The sequence below is a fragment of the Schistocerca gregaria genome, chromosome 2, assembly GCF_023897955.1.
Source record: "Schistocerca gregaria isolate iqSchGreg1 chromosome 2, iqSchGreg1.2, whole genome shotgun sequence".
NCBI lineage: Eukaryota > Metazoa > Arthropoda > Insecta > Orthoptera > Acrididae > Schistocerca > Schistocerca gregaria.
The window spans coordinates 244,897,480-244,913,239 of record NC_064921.1 but is presented as its reverse complement, the minus strand read 5'-3'; the positions used below and the strand labels follow the sequence as shown (position 1 = coordinate 244,913,239).

The 15,760-nt window shown below is 41.3% G+C and overlaps 1 protein-coding gene across 2 annotated transcripts in view; it reads left to right on the top strand.

Moving 5' to 3' along the window:
- The window catches only part of LOC126336777 (CD82 antigen-like), a 277,993-nt gene that overhangs the window by 99,866 nt on the left and 162,367 nt on the right, over nt 1–15,760 (top strand). The window contains exon 1 of one of the 2 annotated variants that reach the window (XM_050000789.1): nt 6,266–6,494. The exons of the other annotated variant lie outside the window; for it this stretch is intronic. Coding sequence (XP_049856746.1) covers nt 6,489–6,494 — 6 coding nt within the window. The 5' untranslated portion in view covers nt 6,266–6,488. Of the gene's footprint in view, nt 1–6,265; nt 6,495–15,760 lie in introns of those variants that run through there. 2 annotated transcript variants of the gene reach the window in all.

Genomic DNA, 15,760 nt, shown 5'->3' with positions numbered 1-15,760 from the left:
CTAGTTCGATACAGAAACAGCCGAAGGTGCAAGTTTTACATTTTATTTACTTGCTGACTAGTTTCAGATTAACGGAATTCATTTTCAAATAATCCAGACAAAACAATATTTTCCGCAGCAGCATATAAACCATGTCAAGATCATACGCTCACGTGTAACGAAGTAAAGTTTAACCACGTCCAGTGACGGTTAATGTTTGTTCTTTCAGTGTTCATGGTTAATGTTTTGACTTGATTATATGTATAATACTGATTCGTTTATATGATTCGAAAAATATTTTTTTATCTTCATCATTTTACCTTCCATTCAGAGGGCTGTTGCACGCAGCGACTGTTATATTTACTTGTAAAATACAGGGTGATTCAAAAAAAAATACAACTTTAGGAATTTGAAACTCTGCAACGACAAAAGGCAGAGCTAAGCATTATCTGTCGGCGAATTAAGGGAGCTATAAAGTTTCATTTAGTGTACATTTGTTCGCTTGAGGCGCTGTTGACTAGGCGTCAGCGTCAGTTGATGCTAAGATGGCGACCGCTCAACAGAAAGCTTTTTGTGTTATTGAGTACGGCAGAAGTGAATCGAAGACAGTTGTTCAGCGTGCATTTCAAACGAAGTATGGTGTTAAACCTCCTGATAGGTGGTGTATTAAACGTTGGTATAAACAGTTTACAGAGAATGGGTGTTTGTGCAAAGGGAAAAGTTCTGGACGGCCGAGAACGATGGATCGGCCGCCAGGCAGCCCGTGACAGAGCACTTCATCACTGGCCTCCAAGAAGCCCTGATCTTACCCCCTGCGGTTTTTTTCTTATGGGGGTACGTTAAGGATATGGTGTTTCGGCCACCTCTCCCAGCCACCAATGATGATTTGAAACGAGAAATAACAGCAGCTATCCAAACTGTTACGCCTGATATGCGTGTGGAACGAGTTGGAGTATCGGGTTGATATTGCTAGAGTGTCTGGAGGGGGCCATATTGAACATCTCTGAACTTGTTTTTTAGTGAAAAAAACCTTTTTAAATACTCTTTGTAATGATGTATAACAGAAGGTTATATTATGTTTCTTTCATTAAATACACATTTTTAAAGTTGTGGTATTCTTTTTGAATTACCCTGTATAGTTGAAATCTATCAGCCGTCCTGATATGCTAATAAAATTTAAAAAGGACGACTGATAGCTGAAATCTGTTATTTACAAAAAAAATTCTGTCTGGATGATTTGAAAACGGGTTCAGGTCAAGTGTAACTAGTCGTCGCTTAGATAAAAAGTTACTCGTGCAACTTTGGCTCTTTCTATATCAAACTAAGGTATTTGTCTATTTATATGTGAGGTGATAAATCTATTCATACAATGCTCCGGTTGTGAGACCGACTAGATCAATTTTAATCGCGGTCTATGCTGCTCCAGTGAATTTGCAGCGTTCCCTTGCTGGATCTTTGCTTCAATATCAGTATGCGAGTGTACAGATTCAAAGACACAATGCTTGCGGTCATTCCTTCCGAGTTAGTTTGGTCAGAATTATAAATCAGCTCGAAATAGAAATATTTTAATTATGCTTACTTTAGTTTCCTTACATTACCGTACTGATCGTTAGGAAATTAAATACGGGCAAACTTTTGTCTGTTATTAGCTATGAGAGCAACCAACAACAAAAGTTGGACGCCGGTCAAATTTACACTGTGTTCCTTCCTTCATAGTCCCTCCCCCATCCCCCTCCTACCACCGTTCAAAAGCCACTTAAGGGATGTGAAAACGCCCCTCAGAAGACGATAACATCTAGAGAATAACTCCTAGACTATTGAAGAACGGTACGTTGACACCTCTAGATTACAGATGAATCCGCCTGGAATTATTAAGGTTTTTGTGAGAAGAAATACGAATATAACCTGTAGTAAATACGAAAATTGCTTGGAAGTTGGACAGCGAGTTTATATGCAGCCTGACACTAGAGACTGGTGTGGTCTCCGCCTGCGTGCTGCCGTTGGCGGCGCCTGTGTAGTGGTCGGAGCTCGTCGGTGTCTGAATGCTGGTCACGAGTTTGACCTTGCTGTGGCAGGTCCGCGCTCCTAAGTAAGCGATGACGTGCGCGCCACAGCATTCCTCTAGAATTTGCCGGTCACCTCTGCGCCGAGCAAATTAAGACACTCTCCTCGACTCGTGCAGTTTTACGCACAATCTATTCAACATAGTGAGGCACAAGTATCATGTGCATCAAAAAGTCATAAACGCACGAAGCTGTAATATTAGGTATTAAGAAGTCATTACTCTTGCTCCTGGCTACTGACACATCGCGGTTATCTCGGTATAAAAGGATCCAAACTTATTTTAGGTAGTGGGAAAAAAGGTATTTCTATATGGAGAAATGTGACAATAGCTTCAAGGTATGACCTAGTCAGCAGGAAATAAGGCAACAAATCTTACATTGCACGAAAATTTCTTACAGTTATTAATAAAAAGTGGCAGAAACAAAACTGAGCATTTCTGAATCACGTCTTTTACTTTCATTGGTTTATATCGACCAAGATGAGTTTTCAGGCTCTCGATCAAAATTAGACATCCTTACTGTGTTAACACAGCATTGTGTACAGCACATGAGCTACATTTGTTGTTGTTTCTACTCTCTCCAGTCCGAAGACAACCTTGGTGCAGCTGTACGCTAGTTAGTACCGTCCAAGCATTTTAATGTTTGCACTACTTCAACCTACGTCCACAGGAAGCTGCTCATTGTACTAGTGTTCCATTTTTTACCTCTTTCCATTACTAAATTAAATGTTCCTTTATGATTTATAGTGTATTGTATCAACCAATCCCATGTTAAGTTGTACCACAGGTTCTTCTCTTCATCTGAACCGAATCTTCTGTAGCACCACGTTTCAAAAGCTTCGAATCTCTTCTTGCAAGTACTGTTGGTCCTCCACGATTGACTGGTATATAAGGCTACACATACCACAAATCTTTCCAGATGAGATTTATCAACATTTAAATTTGTGTTCAGTGTTTACGTTTCTCTCTGACACACACACACACACACACACACACACACACACACACACACACACACACACACACACACACACACAATCAACACCAAGAACACTAGCTGTAAGCTGTCTTATTTCTTCATATATTTTCCCCGAAAATTATCTAAGAAGTATGGAAATTTGAAGTAGACTGAAAATAAGAATTTCGAAATTCATTTCAGATGAAACACAGTATTTTTCTTAACTGCAGTTTATTGAAGCAGTGTCCTAAATACTGATGCAAAAAATTGTAAGATTGACATTTCCTGTGTTTTGTTCATATATGCAAAAATGCATCACCCGGTTCTATTTCATAATTCCTAAGTTGTACTTTCTTATCGATATCTTGATTGTAAATTAATTTTGTTTCCTTGTAAATCACTTAGACTAGTTTTAACAATCAGTGGAAGAATTTAAAACAGCAAGTTTCAAGGTCTATATGCTCTAGAGGCAAAGAGTATGTTACGAGTAAACCAAACGTTGTTCGTGTAGGTCCCATCAACTTGGGTTCAGTCTTCCTTTACGCAATTTAGGATTATAAAAAGTTGATCTGGCTCTGGTAAGAATAATTTCGTTTTCTGACGTAAGTTTGAATTATTATTTAAAACTAGGTAAACAGCCGTTAAACATTGTACTAATTTCTCTCTCTGCCTCTTACCACTTCGCAGAGATATTATGAGAATAGACTCGTGATTGTGTCAAGGGCATTTGGCCGTTTAGTATACATGTTGATGGGAATTTCTATATTAATATTATCGGCTGATAATACCAGATACTGAATTTCGGACACGATAAAGCGAGATATGTGCCATGGGTCGCGATGTTAAACTTGCACAGCTAAGTTCAAAACTGGGTCCCTTCCGACGTGACGTTCACTCAAGTGGCCTTTTTAGTTCAGAGGTCCATTCTGGTGATTCTTCGGTAATGTAAGTAGATGACAAAAAGAAAATCTTGGACTAATTGCTTTGCTACAACAAAGTTAAAATAGATCTTAAAACTTGACATATTTTGTCCAGTATACATTAGATACACGTCTAGCATATGTCTTTCGCATGTACAGTCACTCGGCGTCGTCGTCCGTGGAGCCGAGCTCTCAAACCGATTTGTTTACATGATAGTGTAGTGTGGATGCGCACTGGACCATTGTTCCTGCCAGAGCGCTTACACGTTCCCGAACAGACGCGGTTAGGCGGGGTCGATATCTGGCGCACCGCGTGCTAGGCCTCGTTCCGCACTGCAACGTGGCGAGGCTACCCGGGGCCCGACCTTGACATCATGACCCGCTCCCGGCAACAGCCCCGGGACGCCGCCTGCTGACGTCAGCAAACAAAGGCGCAGCGCCCGCAGCGAGACGGTCCAGCGCGCAAAGCGCTACTCCAAAGATACTACCCCCTCGTCAGACAAATGAGACACGCGGTCTCTCTCTCTCTCTCTCTCTCTCTCTCTCTCTCTCTGTGTGTGTGTGTGTGTGTGTGTGTGTGTGTGTGTGTGTGTCACTTGTTTGTACGAGTTGACTTCAGTGGCGTAGTGGTGGTCGTGGTGGATGAAGCAGCTGAACAAGAACTTGGTAAAACTTTTGTTTCGTCATACATCCCACTGCGAAGGATAATGAAAGCTTGGCGCTCAAACAATTCTTGTTCGACAAATAGCGAATCCTACGCCATTAATTACGGGCAGTGGGGCTAGATGAAAGTACTGGGACTGTTATCAATAAATAATTTGTGTTTTACTGCAATCAGGATTACCAGGTGTCCTCCTTTAGCCGGACATGTCTAGTTTTCTACGGTCACGTCAGACTAAAAATATACAGTACAGCCTGTCAGGCATTTTAGCGGTGAAGCAGAGGACGCACAACTATGGCCCTTTCAAAGTTAACGTGTGTAAGCACGGGGCATCAGTACAAGGAGACATAATCTTATATATGTGCAAACCTTACTTTAAAATCTTCTCTGTGTATTTTAAAAGTGCGAATAAGATTTTGCTGGTAAATATTTCTACTGTAGCACATATCAAAATCTGCGGTTCTGATTTTTTGCCAGTCACTGTTACGCGGTACCGGTGCGTATCGTCACAAATCAAGGGCTCTATATATACATCAACCCAGTCAATGCTATTCTAGAAAAAACGTATAATGGGACAACAAATTCTTTGATCACTGCAGAACTTTATGAACAAAAGTTGCCTTTTAAGAAGCTTTTTACTCGTGACAAGTTGACACTTTACTTAAAATTATGTTATTACCATAATAGAGAATTGTATTCGGAATTATTGAAACTGGCAGAATATTATTTTCCCGTCCAGGCCATAATGCCAACGCCGGGAGGATGTTTTTTCTCCATAAACGTCCAATGGACAGAGGAACACATTGAATGACAAATCTAAAAAATCATAAAGATGTTGTGGTATTTAAAAGTATGGTTTCAAGAGTTAATGCTTTCAAAGAGTTCCATGAAAATACTTCAAAGGAAAAAAGTTCTTGATAAAGTGGATTCTAATGAGAAATGTTATTACGTGAACTATATAGTTTATTTCCTTGTACAGTCGCTTGAAATGACAGTATTTCTTGAACATCTTTTCGTTTTCCGTCGAAGAAGAATGGATGATTCTCTGTTCTGTTCAGAGCTTTATTTTGATCTAAGATTAACTTAGCAGGAGGACTGAGCAATTAGTAAGTTCAAAGTGGTTCAAATGGCTCTGAGCACTATGGGACTCAACTGCTGTGGTCATCAGTTTCCTAGAACTTAGAACTACTTAAACCTAACCAACCTAAGGACATCACACACACCCATGCCCGAGGCAGGATTCGAACCTGCGACCGTAGCGGTCACGCGGTTCCAGACTGAAGTTTTTATTAATGTTAATCCTGTAGTTTGTAGGCTCCCGCCCGCATAAGAAGAAATGATCATAATAATTAAAAAAAATCATTTGGCGAGATTCCCAGTTTCACGAGAAATCATAGTTCACACGAAAATATCTAAGTGTTTATTTTTCCCGTGTGCTGTTGGGGAGTGGAACAGTCGAGAAATCGGTTTTATAAACTCCGTACCAAACACTTGTTACTTGCGGTGTAATTAAGATGTTCAGGCGAGAATCGCCAATCGCCAACCGCCCCGTCCCTGACGTGGTGGTATAGTCTCCCGTGTGACGAAACGCTGCAGTGTACGGAAGTCTGTTAACGCCCGAGTAGAGTCGTTTGTTTGTGTGGCGGTGCCTCAGACCTGGGAGGGCGATCTAAATATTGCTTCAGGCCGGCTGGCGGGCAGCCAGCAGTGTGTCTGGGCTGGATCATCTGCCCGCGGCTCTCCACACAACCGCCGCCCGCTGGATGACAAGTGTCTGCCGCGTCTAGGCCGCTGCACTTTCTCCTGCCGCCTGGCCGGGGAACACCGTGCGCGCTTCAAAAGTAGAGGCGAGTAGTGGCGATGGGAGTGGTGCGCATGTGGGCAGTGTCTGCACCCTGATCTTCACCAATGGAGGTAAGGCCAAGCGGATATGTGCAACTTTGCGTGAGTTTACATTATAGCGCCGATGTTCGCAGGGAGCTTTGCAGCTGTCTTTATCTCTAACTGAAAGGGATTACTAGCAGTGGTGCGAAGCTAAAACCATGTAATCACCGTTGTGACAGTGAGTCGTACATGACTAAAATGTAGTTGGTAGTGAGCGAAAGTGTGCTGTGCACCTTTCAACACAGAACGTTCACAATACATTAATATCTACCACTTCTATCATCAGCTCAGCTTCCTTCAGACATTTACGAATATCGCAAAAAGTAACAGGAGATTGAGCTTAACATTGATAATTCAGTGTCTGTGAAAGAGTGATTGGCATGCACTGTGAGAAAATATTCCATCAATTCTTTTTATCGGCGTCTGCTTCGTCTGCTACATCTGTCACATGTTGGTACTAGTTTTGGAGTGTGCGAGGGCTATCCACAAAGTACATTACGTTTTGGAATTAAAAATAAAGTATTGGAAAGTTTTTTGTTATATGCAGATGAAAGCCACACGTAAATACTACTTTTCTACATAGTTTCCATTTAAATTAAAGCACTTGTGGTAGCCATGGACGAGCTTGGAAATTTCTTCGTCGTAAAATTCGGCCGCCTGCGCCTCCAACCACGTGGCGACTGTCTTTTGGGACAGAAAAGGTGTGATTCTTGTGGATTTCCTGGAAAGAGGCACTACAATAAACTATCAAAGGTATTGCCAAACTCTGCACATCGTCAGAAGAGCAATACAAAACAAGTGCAGTGGAAAGTTGGGCTCAAAGATCTTACTGATTCACAACGCCCGGGCCCACACGGCAAATGCCACTCGTGAAGTTCTCGAATCTTTTAAGTGGGAGTTGTTTCCTCATCCGCCGTATAGTACCTACCTGGCACCGAGCGACTTCCACTTATTCCCAGCAATGAAGATGTGGTTGGCTATGCAGCGTTTTGATGACGACGCACAGCTTGAAGAAGAGGTAACCACGTGGTTGAAGGCGCAGGCGGCCGAATTTTACGACGAAGGAATTTCCAAGCTCGTCCATTGCTACGATAAGTGCCTTAATTTAAATGGCAACTATGTAGAAAAGTAGTATTCAAGTGTTGCTTTCATCTGTATATAATAAAAAAATTTCCAATACTTTATTTTTAATTCCAAAACGTAACGTACTTAGTGGGTAGCCCTCGTACATGGGTCACGTACTGACGCTAATCAAATGATTCGTCATGGCGTTTTTTCTTGGATTACATAGTTGCCTTAAAAAAAGGAGGCAAGCATTAGTCTTGTCATAGGTTCACCGCACAAAGTTACGTCACCCTATTGCCGTCGCACAGACGAATCGTTAAGCCTTAACAGGTGACGCAGCGATACACTCGCGCTCTCGCACTGCCTCTACGTGAGCGTAAGACAGTAGTGATTTGCGAGACATTAACGTTTCAAGCGGACATTGTACGTAAAGATGGGTAAATGTAAGGACGTGACAGTGTGGCAGCCTTGTTCTGCCGTGCTCATAGCCATACGGTGTGCGAAGTTGTTGGATTTGTTGGTGTTTCGCGGCGGCCTGTTAAATGTGTCGGAAAGCAGTGGTGTAACCCCCCGCCGCCACAAAACACGACGTAAGATTTGCGATCGGAAAAAGGTCCTGCCTAGGAGGATCGAAGACACGTTTCACGACTTGGGAACCCAAATCGTTTCCAAGCCTGGTAGGAATTGCTGCAGGTAGTGAATGAAGGTCCATACCAAACTGCGAGCGAGAGACCATCACGAAGGGAACTGCACGCCATGAACATTTGCGGTAGCCTGGCAAAATGCCATAGCCTACACAAGGCACATAAAAACAGCAAAATTTACTATTCTGGAAGAATATGTGACTGTTTTTTGAACACATCCCCGCCCTATTACCTCTCGACTGGCCTGCGAAATCATTCTGACTGGATCTCTCTAAGTAGTGTATGGGATATGTGTGAACAACAAATAACACGCTGACGTTAGCATTCCCGCAATTTGGTGGATTCGCGCTATCAAATCCTCAGCGAATGGCGTAATTTGGATGCCCCGTACGTGCATAACCTTGTAGATAGACTCATTTGCTAATTGAATTCAGACAGTTATAAAGTCCAGGAGTGGAATTACTAGAGTATTGAATGATGCTTGTAAAGATTTATCTAGGGAGGACTAATTGTCTGTCCGGTGAGCAAATATCAGTAATATACTTCTCCCATCTGAACACATCTATATTTTCGTTGCAAAGGTGACGCTGTACGGCCTGCCTGCTTTCTGTTAGCGTGTAAAGAATAATTAAGGCAGATCTTACAAGAAGCGCATTGGCCACATTTTGAAACTAAAACAGAGATGTGTCCAGATTACAAGCGCTATTCATACTTCTCATCCTAGAAATTGCGTCTGAAGACCACATGAAGCAGTGCTGTCGGGGTATAGTGATAGGGGACCTTCGAAACGAGAAGCAGCCTTACAGTCGAACAACTATTTAGATTTGCTTTGGAAGGTAATGGTCGACTACGGAGGTTGACATACGTTCATCCTATTAGTTGGACTGAAAAGTAGTGTCTCTCGGCAGGAAAATGGTAAAAACCCACCGGCGTCTTTAGACTGAACTGCGAAATACAGCTGAGCAGACGGTTGTTGGACGGTGGTTTCGCAAGGCCGTGTATTGGCAGTCGCACAGTCGATCTGCGACCGTTCACTCGTTTCAACAATTCGAACGTTATCTCTTAAACCGGTGGATATTACCATCGACGACACGGAGTCTTTTACGAAATGTATAAACAGGCTACGAGATGAATTTGTCACAACAAACGGTACTTGTTTTGTCATTATTCGGAATCTATTTTTTTAACTGATCAATTAAAATGTTTGCGAATACGTTTATCTTAAATTTACACTTAGTCTCCTGCTGATACAGATGTTACAGCGTTATAAGTATGGACCAATTACTGAGAGTATTGCACTAAATTTTTCAATCATTCTGTAAAAATCGTAAGACTTTCCTGAACTGAATTGTATCTTTTTCAATGTCTTAAATAAGGTACAATGAAAGCTATTACGTTGTTCACTCAAGTAAAGGGGCCATGCGGGTAAGAGCTTTTGATAAAATTTCACATGGACGTTCTTACACTGGAAATACATGTTACGATTCTTTGCTAGACAGTCCCTGGTTTTTAAAAACTAGTTTAAAGTTGATGACGTAAAAACCTTATTTTCAAAGGTATACATCGAAAGAACGTCCAAAAACACACATTTGTTAATACAATATGGGTCCCAATGTTAATAACATTAGTTACTAAAGTTTGTGTTTCCACACTGTAGCTTAGGTAAGTCATTCAATGTGTTTAGCACAGCGAGGTCGGCGGTCGACAGGTCAAGGCATCTCATTACGAAGCTACCGGTCTGTGTTAGATTTTTGGCTTTTCATTCGTTGTTTCCTAGTGTATATGATATTGTGATAATTGTAATACTTTTCTTTCACTTTAAAAAAAGTGAAACATGAGGAGTGATATGTAATCAAATAAATATACATTATAATGTACTGACAGTTTCATTGTGATGTATAGTACAAACTTAAATCTAAGTGACCGTCTCCTCGTGAGCTTTCTCTCTCTGATTGGGGTGAAAGTTGTCACAGAAACAGGCAAAACGTAAATATTTCTGACAGCATGGGCAACACACGAGCGAAATCTCGCCGCATTGACCTGTTTTCTGCTAATTATTGTTCGTGGAAAAGATGTCTGATTCACGTTGCCAAAAATAGATTTGTGAGATACCAATTTGAATGCGTTCCAAGTGTGTAAAAGCATATCTTGAAAGACAGGCGTGGGCAACTGGTTATGGGCCAACGCATGAATTTTAATAGCGTCTGCCCTATCGTGTAATTGTCTGCTCCGCTGTGATGTCGAATGACACGGACCAGCAGTCTTGTAGTGTAATGCCTTGACCGCCGAACTCGCTCTGCTACACACATTGAATGACGAGCACCCAAGCTAGAGCAAGAAAACACAAAAACGCTAATAATTCCAATGTAATTATGTTTTTTAGCCGATCTTTAGATTATACCGTAGAAAATACGAATTCCGGTCATTAACTTTGACCTAGATTTTTCAGAAATTAGGGAGTGTCTGGCAAAAATCCGAAACATGTCTCTTTGTTTCCAATACTGAACGTCCTTGGGAAACTATATCAAAATCGGTGTCAAACACTCCACTTGTTAGTAATTCATAGCGCGAGCAGGAAACGCGCACACGAACGCCTGTTAACAAATGTTTGCGACAGTTGATTGGCTGTGTGCACACCGCTTTCAACTAAACAGTTATGTCGAATAGAAATTGCGAGGATCCTAGATTCTGACGGCGCCTGGCCCAAGCCTGAGCTTTGAGACGGAAAATTTTTTCCTGAGAGAGTAGTAGGTAAATAGGGAAGAATACCGTTTTATCATATACGCGAGAGGAATCGGTGGGCTTGTAGGGAAGAGAGGTGCTCAACAGGGAATCAGCTGAGAGAGACTTTGGTGGTGGTGGTGGTGGTGGTGGGAAGAAACTAGAGCAAAGTGTTTACCTTGGGTGTAATAGAAAACACGAAAGGTCTCTTCGCATATTGCAGTCTGTTAATTGCTTGGTGAAAGTAACTGAATGCTACAACACAAGGTGAACACGACAGCCTCCTCTGGTCTCCAGGTGAAATTGATAACTCGTAAACGGTGGGTCGCGGGTTAGTCATTCCTGAGGCCTTTGAGTGAATTTTAAAGGTAGCACTGAAAAAGGAAAAAATTGGAATCAAAATGATAGATAAACCGTTGGAAGAATTGTAATGGGGTGGTACATGTATCGAAAATGTTAAACAATTTGGTTATACGAGTAAGTAACAGTGCTGTCTGCAGTGCAAGTGTGTAATGGAAGTGAGCCAGCTACACCACGGAATTGTTTCGCACACGAACAGGAATTGCTTGCCACACACTATTAGACAGGAACGATATGTACCCGGCTGGCTCTTCCTCTTTAACCAACAGCATCGTTTGTACTTCCTTACATTCTGTCGTGAAGCTTAGAACAAGACCGCATCTTACTGAAATCAGTTTTCATGTGTACCGAAGCACGCCGCCATGGTGGAAGCCCCTGTCAGTGCTCTATGAACGTGAGCAGTAGTGGAAATAAAAGCATTTTTTAACGGCACCAGAGGTGGGCATTCACATATCTTTGAAGTATTAACAGCTGTGGTATCACAATGCAGAACATCCATGAAATTATTTCTGTGACTCTTAATTCTAAAACTGTGATATTCTGATCCAGAGGAAATTAGTCAGGGACTTATCGGTCGGCGTAAAATCTGTGATACGTTTGCAAAATATCTTCTTTAATGTAGCTAACCATCGCGACATTTGATGCGAACTATTAAGGTACCCAGATGCTAAGAAACAATATTGAATATCATTCAACAGTATCATTTCATCTTCGTTTGGGTTCAATACACAATTTTTGTGCCGCTACATTTGCCTGACTCAGCATTAATTCAGAGTACGTCACATTTAGAATGGATGGATGAGTAACCAGGAAAGGAACGTTTACAGGAAGATCTTAACTTATGATCTATACTTTACGCTGATATCAGAACTGCTGTAATATTACTATTAAACATTTAAAAGCCTGAACAGCCTATAAGAACGTGTATGTGAATCTGTTACTTGCTGGCTTTGGATTAGCTTTCTGTCTGCATTCCACCGGAACAGGATTGCTGCGTCTGTGACTTACATACAGCCATTTAATCTTCTGCACATAATGAATGCTTGGGAAAACAAGGTTCTTAGAAGATTGCAGCACTGTTGTGGGATTTTCCTGATAGGCTTAAAATTGCCCTCTGACACACACGTATATTTATATTACTTTGAGGTATGCACTGTTTATGCGAATGCAGCAGCACAAAAAAGGAAAATACATGATCTTGGCACTGTATGGAACTAAATGCTTGAAGACGTTCGAAATAGAATAAATGGAGGGGATAAAGGGAATGTCTTCGAAAAATAGAGTGAAAGCGGATAGGATTAAAACTTCATTTAAATTTCCAGCAAATGACCCAATCCATTACGTTCTGTTTTTTAAGTTTGTGAAAAGTAAGACAGTAGCATTCAGAACTAGTTAGAAGAGATGATACATCGGGTATCAAAATTAAACTGAGGGATATTAAGGAAAACAAAGTTTTTACAAGAAAAGAGACAAAGGGAAATTCATCTTAACCGAGAGGCAGACAACCCAGGAAAATAATTTTAAAAAAAATGGAAGAAAGGAAAAGGATACCTGTACGAAAAAATAAGTTGTTTCACGTGTTCTGCAATTGGCCAGATATGGTAATTTAAGTAATAGAACGTATTTGGCACAGGCAAATAATCAGCGTGGTAGGTTTGCTGACGAGCTAAGGGTATTCGGTGAATGTTAACATGAACTCAGTCGAGTGCTTCATGAAACGTAACGCATGCTAGCTAACAACGGCAATACGCACATAAACAATAAAAAAACTAAGGCAAGGTTTTGTGCAGATGGAGAACTGGTGGATGGCTAGCGGCGGAAGTGGGTTTAGGAAACGGCACCAGTGACAGAATATTGTATCAGAATCAAAAGTATTAAAGCAGCAGTGATAATTCAGTCAGGAAACATTTATATAATGGCGCATTCATGTAACTAATTCGCTCCGACGGGCTATGAATCCACAACCTTCGACGCGGATACAATTTAATGTTCGACCTCTAGTGGGAATCTAAAATTAGCAATTATGTACCGGAACTGCGAGTAGGTGATGCTGGTTGGGAATGTGAGGCGGCCGGGGAGCCTGCTGAGATCTTTCGATAAACACTGAGTATGGATGGCGCAGTGATCAACTCAACTGCCTAGTAAGAAAGAGGTAACAGGTTCGAATCCCTGTCTGGCACACGTTTTCGCTCATCGCCGCAGATTCCACATACAGCCCGATGTAACTATCTTGACAAAGCTCGCATGAAACAGACTGCACACCGGTGAGAATTGAAAGAATAGGAAAAATTTCATCCAGACATTCCGGAACGTTCTTTTTCCGAGCAAATACACGCACAAAAACGTAATACGACGTTTAGATGGCAAGACAATTTAAAGCATTTATTTTAGACTGCTTCTTGTTTAAAGTGCCAAATAACGTTAAGAACTCATTTCCCATAGGATGTTTCTGACGGAATACACGGGTAGGATGTGTACCGGTGCAAACATTTTAAATGTATTGTGAAGTGTTTTGATGTTTCGATCTGAAAAGTCCAGTATTAATCGACCTCTTGTGGGGAGTTTGTGATGGTGTCGAGAAGTTGGTTATTCACGTTACCGGTTTGTGGCAGACAGACGCACCGCGGCCACTTAAGTTACTGTGATTAAAGGAAACTGTTAACCTGGAATTATTAAGCGTGCGTGTGCGTGATCCATCAAGTGTGTGTTACGTGCAAGACTGAACATGTATTCATTTAACTTGGAAATAGCTTTGCACCATTCCGTGCATGAAATTTTAACTTCTTAGTTTTTCCAACCTACGTTTATTACCATCATGGTAGAACATGCTGCCGTAATGCATTCTAGAATATACGAGCGCTCTATAAATAAGTAAAAGATTGTGGGGATCTGCGCCAACCATATCCGTGTCAGATCCTAATACATTTCTGCTGTTTCCGACTTCCTCAATCGGAGAATTTATAGAAGGAATGAAAATTGAACTTAGCGATTTCAGTCAACATCAAATGCTATGTGCCCTTTGTTAGAGTATTATTTACCAGTTCCTATATTACAGACATAAATTTCGTTAGAGTAGTCAGTTACCGGAACTTAATGGGTGGAACCTGCTGATTAGTTGGTTAAGGTAGTCTTGTATCTTTCGCAGGATCTTTCCCAATTTATATACACAGAAGTTTTTAAAGCCACGTGTTTAAATATTAAACATTGCAGAGCTTAAAATTTCGCCTAGAGAGAGGTCCATCGTTTCTGTTCGCTAAGTCCCTTCTGAACAGCGTTCATATATTGATCTCTGAGGCATAGAATTACAGACTGCGTATGTCAAATTTTAGTGGAACTCCCAATAACATAATAAGTCCATAAATCATCGGTTTTACTTGCCGAGAACGTCTGTCCGGAAATGAACCTTCACTTACCTTAAGAGGCCGTTGCCGTGTCAGTGCCTCGTGATGGTGCGAAGCATCTCTTCCATTATTGAATTTGAGTGAAAAATTTGGCTAAGCGCGAGGAGGGCTCGCGCACTGGGGTTTTCGTATGTACTTAACTATGTTTATAGATGCTTCCTCTATTTTGGAAATACAGAATCTCGACGCAGACTCTCAAGATACCGGTCCCAGTGATTCCAAGAACTTTAGAGGTTTTATGTATGTACACGGAAACGAATGAAAATTTGTACCAAGGCCGGGAATAGACCCTGGGTCTCCTGTTTACTAGGCAGGTGCTTAGCCACCAACTCAGTCACCATGGCACAGCGGTTCACACAACGGCACGGATTACTCTGGCACGCCCCCTTCCTTGATCCACATTCTCATTGCCGCCCCAGTCCACTTTAAATTCCCTCTCACACGCGAATAGAACTGCCGAGAATCTCAATGAACTGGAATAGCACCTTAACACCGAATGTAAATGGGGGTTCCAGCCTGAAACCCAGGTGCACGTACTTACACAAATGAAATGGCGCAGTTTGAGGCTTCATTGGTCGCACAGGTATGATTTCAATTCATAGACTGAAGCGGCGAGTTCATATACCAAGTTTGAAGTTGAGTAAAAAATGAAAAAATAAATTTTTCGTGTGATGTGATTACAAATTAATAATTTTCTGATTTCTTTTTTCCCCCCTATACTTGTAATATGAAATTTTACTTCTTGCCAAATTTAACGTTTGTACATAAAGGAGAAGTACCCTATTGATTTTCGTTAGCGAGTATCAAAATACGTGACATAAAGGTCATATCTTTTGATGGCATTAGCTTAGATTTACCTTTCTTTCCTCACCAAGGGATTGTAGAACGTAAAACGTTGACAAATTTCAGACTGTCTACCCCCTTGATCAGGAGGAGGATTTCCGACACAGATACCGATTGATATACTGCACCCTAAAAAGTGAAATTCTTAAGTTTGACGCAACAAACTAAGTAAATTGTTGCAGGAATTTGATTTTTGACCTTGATTTTATTAGCGCAGGAATTACAGATGTACGAGGGTTGTCCAGAAAGTAATGCACCGCAT